This window comes from Tursiops truncatus, chromosome 8 (assembly GCF_011762595.2).
Source record: "Tursiops truncatus isolate mTurTru1 chromosome 8, mTurTru1.mat.Y, whole genome shotgun sequence".
NCBI classification, from domain to species: domain Eukaryota; kingdom Metazoa; phylum Chordata; class Mammalia; order Artiodactyla; family Delphinidae; genus Tursiops; species Tursiops truncatus.
Genome location: NC_047041.1, coordinates 92464232 through 92476470, shown reverse-complemented (window position 1 = coordinate 92476470; position 12239 = coordinate 92464232). Strand labels below are relative to the sequence as shown.

The 12239-nt window shown below is 47.3% G+C and overlaps 1 protein-coding gene across 4 annotated transcripts in view; it reads right to left on the bottom strand.

Moving 5' to 3' along the window:
- Nucleotides 1–12239, bottom strand: part of ALKBH3 (alkB homolog 3, alpha-ketoglutarate dependent dioxygenase) — a 71054-nt gene that overhangs the window by 27950 nt on the left and 30865 nt on the right. The window contains exons 9-10 of one of the 4 annotated variants that reach the window (XM_019948015.3): nt 7334–7484; nt 6321–6576 (exon numbers count right to left, since the gene is read on the bottom strand). The exons of 1 other annotated variant lie outside the window; for it this stretch is intronic. In XM_019948015.3, the coding sequence (XP_019803574.1) occupies nt 6548–6576; nt 7334–7484 (180 nt within the window). In that variant the 3' untranslated portion in view covers nt 6321–6547. Of the gene's footprint in view, nt 1–6320; nt 6577–7333; nt 7485–12239 lie in introns of those variants that run through there. 2 more of the 4 variants (XM_004313101.4, XR_002178995.3) reach the window with 2 other exon arrangements.

Sequence of the window (12239 nt, the reverse complement as noted above, 5' to 3'; positions counted from 1 at the left end):
CAAGAAAACAATGGCGGGGGTGTGTCACACAGGTCTGTGACCCGCTTGCCAGGCTGGGGAACATCATGAACTGACCCGAGGGGGAAGAGGCGGTGGAACCCGGCCAGGGCTGGTGCATTAGGAGACCAATTACCTGGGGAGCATGTGTCGAGGCCGCTAAGAGCTACCGGGCCTCGAAGCAAGGCCGCTTTGACATCTGGGAGCTCTCTTCAGTGCGCTGTAAAGAGCTTCCCAGGAGACGCTTAAGTGCAGCTGGATCTTAATATGATCAGCCTCCTTGTGCACAATTTCCATATTGCTCTTCCTCCCACAGCCACTGGGCCTCCCCTCGCTGCCCACAACAGAGGTGCAGGCACCCAAGGAGCCGGGCAAGGGGAAGGGTAGGGTCACAGGGCCATCTGTCAGTCACAGCGGCACTGCCCACCCAGCAGAGGGGTTAGGGTTGGGGCTAGCAGGGCATGTGGAATGTTCTACTTAAAACGATTACATTGCTAGGCACATTAGCATCAGGCATGTCACATTCATGAGCTCGACCCTCACAAGACCTCAGAGAGGTGGCTGCCTCTGTGTCCACTTCACAGCTGAGGAGACTGAGGTTTGGGGGCTGACAGACGGGTCCAAGGTGACTCAGCTAGGAAGGACAGAGTGGGACTCAAGGCCAGGTCAGCCTGGCTCAGGTTGAGGCTAGACCCACGGGGGCTCTGCAGTAAGTCTGCCAGATGTGGAGCCTGGGACAGAGGGGGTGTGTCAAAGCTCTTTCCTAATTCCACCCTTGCAGGCAGCACTGTGACAGTAAAGGGGGCCTGACCAGTCTTGCCTGAAGTTGTCCAGCTAAGTCCCCCAAGCAGCTGGTGCAGAGCTTGGCCTGCTCTATGTTCGGCAGGAAGACGCTCCCTCAAGCTGCGCCAGGGATCCTGGCCACGTGCCGAGCCACCCGGCCAGGACGGCATGGAGATCGCCAACACCAGTCCCTGGACGGCTGCCCCAACAGGCACAGCGACCTTCTGGGGCTGTCTGTGCCCATGTTCCCTCTTGTCACCAGGGTCTGCCTTCAGCTGGGGATCTCAGAAGAGGTCACGGAACCTCAGAGCGGTGGAAAGAACACTGGCCTAGGCACTTGCTGTGGCTCTTCACGCTGCTTCTGCCGGCATGGCCCTGGGTGGCCCTCAGAAGAGCATCTGTCCAACGGGGAGAGCAGCTCCTAGCCTACACCCTCACAGGACTTGTGGAGACAAAGAGCAAGGCAGGGGGAGAGTCTGCCAGCTCTCCTCTCTGGCTCTCCTCTCCGAGCCCAGGGCAGGAGGCCCTCCAGGGGGCCGACTGGGGGGCGAGCGGGAAGCCACACACTCAGACGTCCTCCCCAGATTTTTGCCTCTAGGCTAACTGTCCTCCTTTCCCCTTCACACGGGGTGAATAGAGGCTCACAGCTAACATCAGAGACAGGGTTCAGGGAAGAAATTAGTGGCTAATCCCTTGATATATTTTTCAGAGAAAACATTACAGAAAAGTTTTCTCTAACCAACAGGGGCATGGGGGAGACACTTCTGCGGGGCCCTCCTCCTCTCCTGGACTCTCCTGAGTCCCGACCGGGTGGGCAGCAGCCTGAATACCCCAGGCCCAAGTCTGGGAGGCCCTCACGGCATCCTTCGTCCACCCATCCCACAAACTTTCTTTAGGCAGGGAGGACACAGCCCGCAACCCAGAATCGCTTTTTGGAGGGTGTGGATTCCCTTCCTAGATGGTCCCATCCTCATGCAGACAAGGGTGGGGGCAGGGAGGGACCTGGTGGCAGAGGCTCCGACTCGGTCCTCAGAGCGACAGAGCGGCCCGGGGGAGGGCCTCCCCGCTGCAGCCTCCTGGGAAGGCGAGGCTGCCGTCCTGTCTCCGCAGCTAATGCTGCCCTGCAGGCTCTCGCTCGGCTCGCCTTCTCGGGGGCGTCTGGAGCATCACAGGCGCTGTGCGGCAGGCGCTGGCCACAGCGCTCGCCCACACCCTTCCTGCAGTGGGCGGCTAACTGCAACCTGATCACGCAGCCCTCGAGAGCCCCACGCCTGGCCCACCACTTCCTCCTGCTTCCCGCCCCCTGGGGAGAAGCTTCCAGGCTCCCAGGCAAGGACCCGAGGTTTTGCCGGCTGCTAAAGGGGATGAGAAAAGCACAGTCCCTCCAGCCCCAGGAGACTCAGGCTGCCGCTTCCCCCATCCCCCCTACGCCAGGGCCGGGGGAGGCCCAGAGATCGCACTAAATGCCTGCAGACAAGTAACCACGCAGGAGCCTGCCCACCAGGGACACCCAGTCTCACGATCTAATCTATCCTCTAGGTACCTCAGTTTCCTCAGCTGTTTAAAAAACCAACCAACCGCCTCATAGGTTTGCTTTTAAGAATAAGTCAGATTATGTATGTCACAGGTCCAGTAAATACTCTACACTTCCTCCTGGCTTTCACCTTTCCTTCCCTTTTAGAAACCTAGACTTTGTGTCCAGAGTTAAAAGCTAGTAGGGTCAGAGGCCAGGATCCTGCCTGAGCACGTCCACACTCGTGGAGGCCACATGAGAATAGGGACTGTCCCTGGTGTCCAGGGAGTGTGACATCACCATTACATGGAGGGGAAGTGATAGCATTCAAATAACTGTAATGATAACAGTGTCACACATGCCTTGGTCATCTCCAAGTTGGCTCATCTGAGAAAACGATCTTTTGGGTAACATTAGCTACAAAAATACTACCTAATTTATCCTGTTTTCCTACGCGCCCAGCTGAAAGCCCAGCCCAGCATGGGGCTCTGGTCACAGGCTGGGGAAGGCTTTTCTGATTTATCACAGCAGTACTGAGCCAGCTGGAAAAGGCACCATTAGCCTGTGTTCCACCCTCATTAGTAAACATCAAAATAATTTCCCTGCTGACCCCGAGACACAGGAGTCATCATATCTAAGAATGGATTCCAGCAGCACAAAACTGACAGGGGTCTCATACTGGGGTTCCTTGCAAAGGGAAGCTGGGAGGGGGTAAGGAGACAGTTGTGAACTAAATCCCTCTGAGGAGAGCGTGGGTGGAACCACATATATGTAAAGATTTAAACAAACAGAATGCATCACTATGGAAACATTCAGCTTTTTCAAAGGCATGGTTAAGAACATAAAGCAATCAAGACTTCAGATTCAACACTACAAGTGTTTATGACCAGAAAAGGCAAAGTGGGTCTTAGATATTCTGCAGCCAAGTGAAAGCTGCCAGAACTCAAGGAAGAACTATTCCCAGCAGGGCAGGGACCCACGTGTCAGGGCTTCCTCTGAAGCCGCCCAGCTGGAGCGCTCTGCTCACTGCAGTGCCCACTGAACTCTTCTGGGGTTGCCATGACACAATTCAGGAGGCAGTGCCACTTACTGACCAGGTCCCGACAGACCTGCCACTCGCGAGGGCAGGTCATACCAGCCATGGAGGCAGCAGGGAGGGAGTGTCACAGGAAAACGGCAGGTTTATGGGCTGTGACCCAAACTTATTAGGAATCAGCGATGCCATGTGAGTTAGTGGTTAGCTGTAGACTGAGGATACAAGCTGATGTTGTGTCAGACTGCTCCGACCCATGCTTTGAGGCAAGGTGCCTGTTGTCAACATGTTGTTAGTGTGCAGAGCTTACCCTGCTTCTCGGGCTGTCTGCTGGTCGGAGTCGTGGTGTTGGTAAGCATCGTGAGCAAGCCTGACGCTGAGTCTGGGCATCAGGGTCCCCAAATGTACTCACAGGTAAGAGTGAGGGGAGGAAGGGACCACCTGTCTACCTCTGAAAGTTGGCTTGGATATGGTCAGGAAACATGGTCTCAGTCACTTGCCAGGAAGGTTAGATGAGAATTTGTCTAATTTGTCATAAATTGGACTGTGTCCCCCCAAAATGAGCTTCCCCCACCCAGTAAACTGGACAGTTCTAGTCCAGTTGGCAGCAGAGTTTCTGACTAGGAGATGCTCATGTTGATTAAGGAGAGATGAGGTGCAGATACCTGCACTGGTTCACAGGAAAGCCAGGGGACAAACAGAGTGGCCTGGCAGTCAGCCTGGCCAGCAGGGCACTAGGGTGAGCTTGGGTTGCCCGCTCTGCATGAGCAAGCCCTGAGGCTCATGGGCCTGGGGGTGCCCACTATTCTGCCTAAATCCTGCATGGCAGAGGGAAAAGCACAGTCTAGGCATTAGCCGGTGCTGTATGTGCTGGTTCTGCCGTTCACAGGTCCTAGGAAATGACTTCGCCTCCTGGAGGCTCAGCTGCCTCGTCCCTACAGTGGGAACAGCATTTTGTTTTGGCAGGGCTTCCGGGAGGATTAGGAATTATGTATAAAAAGCTCCTAGGACGGTTCTTAAATTGTTCTGGCAGGTTACTAAAGCTCAAAAAACGGGCAACTAAAAAGCTAGACCTGTTTTTCTTCATGCGACAGCCGTTATATTTGCTCCCGCTGCTTTACAAGTAATGTTGGCAAAAATAGCTTCGCCCTTAACTCCTAGTTAAGATCTACCACCAGTAAAACACAGCAACAGGTTGGTGCAGTCACTGAGCATGGGCCTCCTTTGCTGGGGTCTGGAATTCCTGTCCGGTCCTAACCCTGTACTTTTATTCTATGGCAAGTACCTACTTGACATTTCAGAAGAGACATTATCTTAGTGGTAGAAAGAATGGCAGTTCCGGCATTTGACAGCAAGAAACAAAACCTAAGACTGCTGCTCTCAGGTGAAGAAACCCAGGTGGTGGTCCAGGCTGTCTGCTGAAGAGTAGGAGTTAGCTTCCCTGACAGACATGGCAGTGATGAGGGAAGAGGTGAAATCGGAGCTGATGCGAGGGGAGAGCATGACCCCGGGTCAGGAGGGATGTGGTTAAGACCTGGAGTCATCAGCCAGCCCTGTCACTTGTGGGAACAGAAGAGGAATTTCCCCAGGTCATGCAGCCAGCTCATAGCCAAAGCTGGCTGCACCACCCTGGCCAGGTTGTGTTTGTTTGAATTGGAGGAAAGCTAGGGATTGAGTAGGTTTCATTTTATAGTTATGGTGATTTGTACCTCCCTCACAGGAAGGCTCAGTCAGTACGATGTTCAGATTTCATAAAGCATTTAGCATTTCTTAGAGAAAGGAACAACACACAGGCAACAACATTTAAAAGACTCTGGTTCAAGAAGCTACAGAGCTTGTCAGAGAACAGCGCCTGGCCAGGCATGGCATTCATCTGCCTTCTGGGGAAAAGCCTGCCCAGCCTTTGGCATTTTATTGTGATCATGGAGATCATCAATCTTACAGCACAGAATGGAAACAAGATCAAAAGCAAGAAGGCTCGGTAAATTTTCCCCACAGGGAGCTAAGGGAAACTCCAACTCTCTCGCCCTACTTTCATCCATTTAAATCTGTTCTCTTTCTCTCCAGTTTTCCCTGCCTTGGTTTGGAATTGGCATGCGGCTCCTAAGTCAAGGGGTCAGGAAGACACGTGCTTTTATGATGCAACAAGGGGCAGTCGCTCTGTCTGCTTTGGGAAGCCTGGTGACATCAGAGACTAAGGCTTTCATCTCGGGAACATGTGTAGAAGAAAACACTGAGTCAGAAGAAAGCCTTAGTCATAGGGCTATTGAAATCTAAAGTGAACAGGACTCTTAGGTAACTGAGTCTGTTCCCTGTAGGACTGCTCCCGCTCCTATCTGGCTAGGGTTTAAATGACTCAAGTCATTCTCCAGGGGGAAATAATCTATGTAGAACAGCTGCCACTAGCAGGGCATTTGCTGCTCTTCAGCCGAAATGTCTCATGACATCACTCAATTCTTCCTCCCTCTGAGGGGACAGTTTTCTCTTGTATTTCAAGTAGTCCAGGTGGCTACTTGGAGATGCACTGGAGAATACCACCTCTGCTCTTTATTCAGAGGCCTGTAACCTGTCTGAGCATATCCTGGGAAGATGGACAGGCAAGGAGACTCAGTTAAATAAAGTGCTCCCAGAATATGCAGCTTTGCATTACAATAGCACACAAGCCAAGATGTTCAGGAGTCAAGGCAGACTTCAACAAAGCTCTGTTTGGGTTTTAGCAGCTGTCTGCCTACGCAAGGCTCCAGAGTCACTGACTCATGTTTGTATCTCCACTTTGCTGAAGGCACAAGGAACAAACATGTGTGGATTTACCCCGGAGGCAAGGTACATTCATATTTCTTCAAATGAAGCGGGAGAGGGCAGAAAAATAACTGCTTATGGACAAAATCATCTGTGAACACAGCCACAGCAGTTTTTAACTTGCCTAAAGAAAATATGTGATTTCAAAACATGATTAGGAATTACTGTTCCCACAGTAAACATATTACAAACATGAACTGTAGGCTGTCGTTTAATAGGACTCCAAGCTGGGAAGCAAATCCCATCCACATCTTCCAAACAGCCACACCATGAGAGCAGCTGGACCAGTCTCCGGAAGTTTCTTCATGGTGGAAGGTTTGCTCAGTCTCAGCACAGCTTCCCTCTCCAAGACCTCACATCACCAGTGCGCCCCTCAAGGGTCAGGATAAACTGTCCGAAAGGTCAAGTTTATTCTTGGTTCTCTAGAATGGTACTCCTTGGGCACTCGATGCTAAATGGAAATATGAATAACTCTGACATACACACACTTACACTTTTATTCCAAAGCAATTTAAAACTTATTTATGAGGACATAGACATGTTTCAATTTTATCTCCCGTCAATAAGCAGCAATAGCTCTTTTAAGTCTTGTGGAGAAAGGTCTCCTTCTCTGAAACAAATCTCTACCACCACCCTCACTGTGATATGTCAGCACCCTCACAGGGAGACAGTTTCATTTTTTCTAAGTGTTGCTCTTCCTCTCAGCCTCCTGCCATTTTTCCAAAGCTCAAAAGAAAACAGATAAATGGCTGAGATCACAGACAGGCATGAGATTCCCCTCTCATGCTAAGTGTTCTTAATTTGCACACCTTAAAAATGGCCTGGCCTAAGCTATGGAGCTGTGCAGCCCCATATGCTAGTCACTGGCTGCCTGAAGCTCTAAATTAATTAAAAATTCAGTTCTTCAGCACACTAGCCATATCTCAAGAGATCAACAGTCATGTGTATAGTGGCTACCACATTGGGCTACACAGATACAGAGTATTTCCATCCTCACAGGAATTTCTAGTGGACACCGCTGCTGTAGAGGGCCATTTTGACTGTCAGTACAATCAAGACCCCTTGGAAATGATGTCAGTTTATTGCCTCTTGCTCATTATAAAAGCCACTTGCTTTTCACCAAGTCTAATACAGAAATTAATAACCGCAAGCCAGTCAGGAAACAGCCTCTACATGACAGCAAATCCATGTTACTTGCATGTTCTCACCTGCCAGTCTGCTTGGGTGGCTCCTTCCATGAGTAACAAGGTTCCGTGAGCCAAGGGTAACTTCACTCTGTCCACATATGTGTAGTCCCCATTCTCTTCCTAGAAAACAGCATTCATTGCACTGATTTTTTTTGCTTGTGTGATCAAGATGCTGCAACAGAACATGACACTGGTCGAAGAGATGCCAGCCTCCACTCAGCCAGACTGGCTCTGTCACTTGGTGCTGACTGGCCTTAGGCAGGTTACTTCACCTCTCTGTTCCTGAATTTACTCACTTGTAAAATGAGGATGACGAGAGTACCTGCCACACAGGGCTGCTGTGAGCCTCAACTTACATATGTGAGAATTACTTGCAGACTGGTACGTATTAGGTACAGCATAACAGCTATTAGTATTAGTATTATCAGCATTCAAAATGCAGAAAAGCACATTCTGGCCTATGAAGGAATTCAAAGTCATGTATACAATAATTCTTTACATCTGCCTTATTCTGTGCCCTGTGTTTTGACATAGTGTTAGGAGAATAGGCTTTCAAACAAGACATGGTGTGATGAGTTTTGACCCCCTTCTCATAATTTATGCTAATTCACTAATTGGTACCTATGTTAAAACTAGTCACAACTCTTCCGATAGCTATTTTGGTATTTTGGAGATATATTCTTGTTTCTTTCCAGAACAGTCAACAACAAGATTTTCTCAAAGAAGGGAGCTCTGCTGTGACCAGAACAGTGTTGCTAAACTGAGACTGGCTGTGTAAGCCTTTGAGAATGGATTGCAACTCCAGAGCACCTAGGATACAAATGCCTGTATTTACATTGCCCCTTTCTTCCAGAGCTCAAAGTCAATTCACGTCCAACACCATAATGAAGCCTCCCAGGGTGGGCTGCAATATGGCCAACAGGTGGTGTCACTCCTCCTCCACCGCTGTCACAGGGGCACATTAAACAACTTCCTTGCTCAGAGCAACAAAGAGCATGTCAAGAACTGAGACAGGGACAGACCCAAGTTTCCTGACTTCTTCACCTCCATTCCGGGCAGATTCGTCCATTCATCTGCTTCACTTCCAACGCATGAGATTACATTTGGGTTACTACAGGATTAATTTCACTGCAATGCTGTGTTTATGTTTATTATCGTAGGGGTGCTTCTGAGAATGTAACTGTTTACAATGATTTCTCCCAGGAAAATCAAAATCAAAACAAAATGAACTTCCATAAACAGTCTAGGTTCCCGCCCCCAGCCCTTGGCAGTGACTTTGTCAAGCACTGTCATAACTTTATAAGCAGAAGATATACACAATGTTTGAAATAACTTTTGGTCTCAGTGACTGATTTTGTGTCTGCCACCTTTTGCCTTCCAGTAATAAGTAAGCACCAAAACATTTACCTCTGACCCCACAGCCAACCAGTGGGAAGGTGACCCTGTCCTCAGGTAGCCCAGCTCCATCTCAGAAAAGCAAAAGGTTGCTCTCTGAAAAAAGTATTCCAGACAGAGGAGATGTATGTTCTACTGAAGAAAAGATATCAGAAGGGAGTGCATCGTTCATGAAATCAGAGGGTTCAAGGCTCCTTGATTTAGGCTGTAAAGTCAGTTACCAGATCAAGGTTCAACACAGCTAGAAACAGAACTGTTGCTTCCCTCTATATACTCCAGAAGTACAACGGGGCCTTAATCTATAAACCAAGCACAGACACTAAGACAGGAGAGTGCAGTGGACAGGAAAGACACTTAACACAACAGGAAGAGAATCCTGAGATGAAGATCTCTTAGAACATTAAAACATTGTTGGGATAACACTGTACCTCAACTACACTTCAATTTAAAAAAAGAAAAAAAATACACTACGGAGGAAAAGCATGTTCTAGGAAGAAGGAATTGTATATGCAACAGCCCAGAGGCCAAGAAACCAAGCCCCATCCTGTGTACACAGGTCTGTGAGACCAGGGAGCACGTGTAAGGAGTAATTTGGAGAAGTTAGAAAAGTTAAGAGCCAGCATTTTCTCATCCAGTGTTGCTCTGCCAAAGCCACTGTAATAAAATGCAAATTTGATCTCAGAATTCCTCTCCCTTGCTTAAAATACTTTAATGACATCCCAAAGGTTTCAGGATGAAGTTCAAATCCATTAGCTTGGCACCCAAGGCTCCTGATGACTTGCATGCTCCTTCTCTTTAGTTTCAGCTCCTACATCTCTCTCACGGGCACGCTGTGCTCCAAATGAATGGAACTACTTACAGTTTTCCAAACATGAAAAAAAAAAAACAACATTATTGGGGAGGAGGGAGCGCTAAGGCCAGTGGAAGAGAAGAGGGGAGCACTGTAACTCTACCTGGAAACATGAAGCAGGAGTAGACCCAGCAAGTGAAAGAGAATTCCAAATGCAAGAGGGAAACATCAGCATGGACGGAAAGTGATGGTCAACAGAGCCACATTTCCCTCACTATTCCTAAGATCTGAGGTTTTCAAATGAGAGAAAGCCTCAGGTTGGTTTGAAACACATTACATCCAGTATAACCATTAGTTGTACCAAAGGGCAAAAGAGGGTGAGCCTTCACTTGGCAGGGGGCTACTCTCATCAGTCCCTGAAGGAGACAGTGATACCAGGACACTTACAGCGAGAGGTGATGTCACTACTTTGCTGCTTGTTATTCGTTCCTTCCAACACCCTTGGCTTAGGAAGTACATTCCCAATTCACAGAAGGAGACAGAAGGGAGGGCAGGGGATTCTATCAAGGCAACACAGAGCTCACGAATACTTCCTTCCCGAGACCAGAGCAGCAACAGACCAAAGAGCCACGCTTTAACTTAACCAAGATACACAGAGACTTTTTCCACTGAGGAAGCAGGTAAAAGGCCAGAGGAGCTCATGAGGCTCAGCATAAGGGCTCAGTTGATAAATGGATAAGCGACAGTGGAAGCACAGTTCAGACTGTTTAGAGGAATGCACTCACGGCCATTAAGCATGGTTAAGTTACCCAAACACTGCTCTGTAACCCTTTTGATTTACTCAGGTCTTTCTTCAAAACAAAACAAAACACACCCATTAAAAAGCCATGGCTTAGGATAAAATTTTCCATTCCTGATCCCAGATAAAAGAAACTTTTAGGGTCACAGTCGGTCTACAGGGTGGGTTTTGCTGTTGATATTCTTGGTTTTCCACACACTTGAAACCTCACAAGTAGATGGAAAAAGCAAAAAAAATTTTTTTTATATTAATGTTAACATTCTCACTCCCTCCTCAACCAGAGCCAATTCATCTGAATGCTTAATTATAATTTCCAGTGAATACTGGGGTTTTCCAAAGTTCCATAACTTTCACCAAGATCTCAGCCTATTCAGTTTCTTTTAGAAAAATGTTATTTAGGGACTTCCTTGGTGGTCCAGTGGTTAAGACTCCGCACTCCCAATGCAAGGGGCTAGGGTTCAATCCCTGGTCAGGGAACTAGATGCGACATGCCGCAACTAGGAGCCCACACGCCGCAAATAAAAATCCCGCGTGCCACAACTAAGACCCGGCACAGCCAAATAAATAATTTTTTTAAAAATGCTATTTAGGAAAAAAAAAAAGCCTGGGTGTATATTGTTATATCATTACAAACCACCCAACAGATAAGAAATCTAAACATTTTTCTTTTCATTGGAAAGGAAACGTCACACTGTATGAGATCTATGTAGATTTTTCATGTAATTGCGCCTTTCTTGTCCTAAAAAAGGTGTCTTAGAAATTATAGCGTTGGCCAAAAAGTTCCTTTGGTTTTTAAGTAAAAATAAAAGACACTTTTCATTTTCACCAAGAACTTTATTGAACAACGTATTCAACCTTTTGTTCCACTACCTTCTGCCATTTTCCAGGCAACTTCATAATTCCATCTTCCCAAAACTTTTAATCTTTTTGGGCAAAGAACTGTTGCAGGTGCCTTTTACAGTCTTCCAGGGAATTGAAATTTTTTCCATTAAGAGAATTTTGTAAAGACCGAAATAAATGGAAATCTGAAGGTGCAATGTCTGATGAATACAGCAGATGAATCAGAACTTCCTAGCCAAGCTGTAACAGTTTTCGCCTGGTCATCAAAGAAACATGTGGTCTTGCACTATCTTGATGGAAGATTATGCGTTCTCTGTTGACTAATTCTGGACACTTTTCGTCAAGTGCTGCTTTCAGTTGGTCTAACTGGGAGCAGTATTTGTTGGAATTAATCACTTGGTTTTCTGGGGAGCTCATAATAGAGGACTCCCTTCCAATCCCACCATATACACAACATCACCTTTGGACCAGCCTTTGGTGTGGTTGGCAGGGGTTCATTTTGCTCGCCCCACGATCTCTTCTGTTCCACATTATTGTACAGTATCCACTTTTCACTGCCCATCACAATTTATTTTAAAAATGGAACATTTCCATATGTTTAAGTAGAGAATTGCACGCGGAAATACGGTCAGGGTTTTTTTCGCTTAACTTATGTGGAACCCAAACATCGAAGCGATGTACATAACCAAGCTGGTGCAAATGATTTTCAATGCTTGATTTGGATATTTTGAGTATGTCGGCTATCTCCCACATGGTATAATGTTGATTGTTCTCAATTAACATCTCGATTTGATCGCTATTAACTTCAACTGGTCTACCCAACTGTGGAGCATCGTCCAGCAAGAAATCTCCAGCATGAAACTTCGAAAACCACTTTTGACACGTTCGATCAGTCACAGCACCTTCTCCATACACTGCATGAATATTTTTTTGTGTTTCAGTTGTGTTTTTATCTTTCTTAAAATAATAAAGCATAATATGCTGAAAATGTTGCTTTCCCCCATCATTAATATTAAAATGGCTACACAAAAATTCACCAATTTTGATTTTTTTTTAATGCACACTGACATGACAGCTGTCACAATACAATCTAACAAAATTGT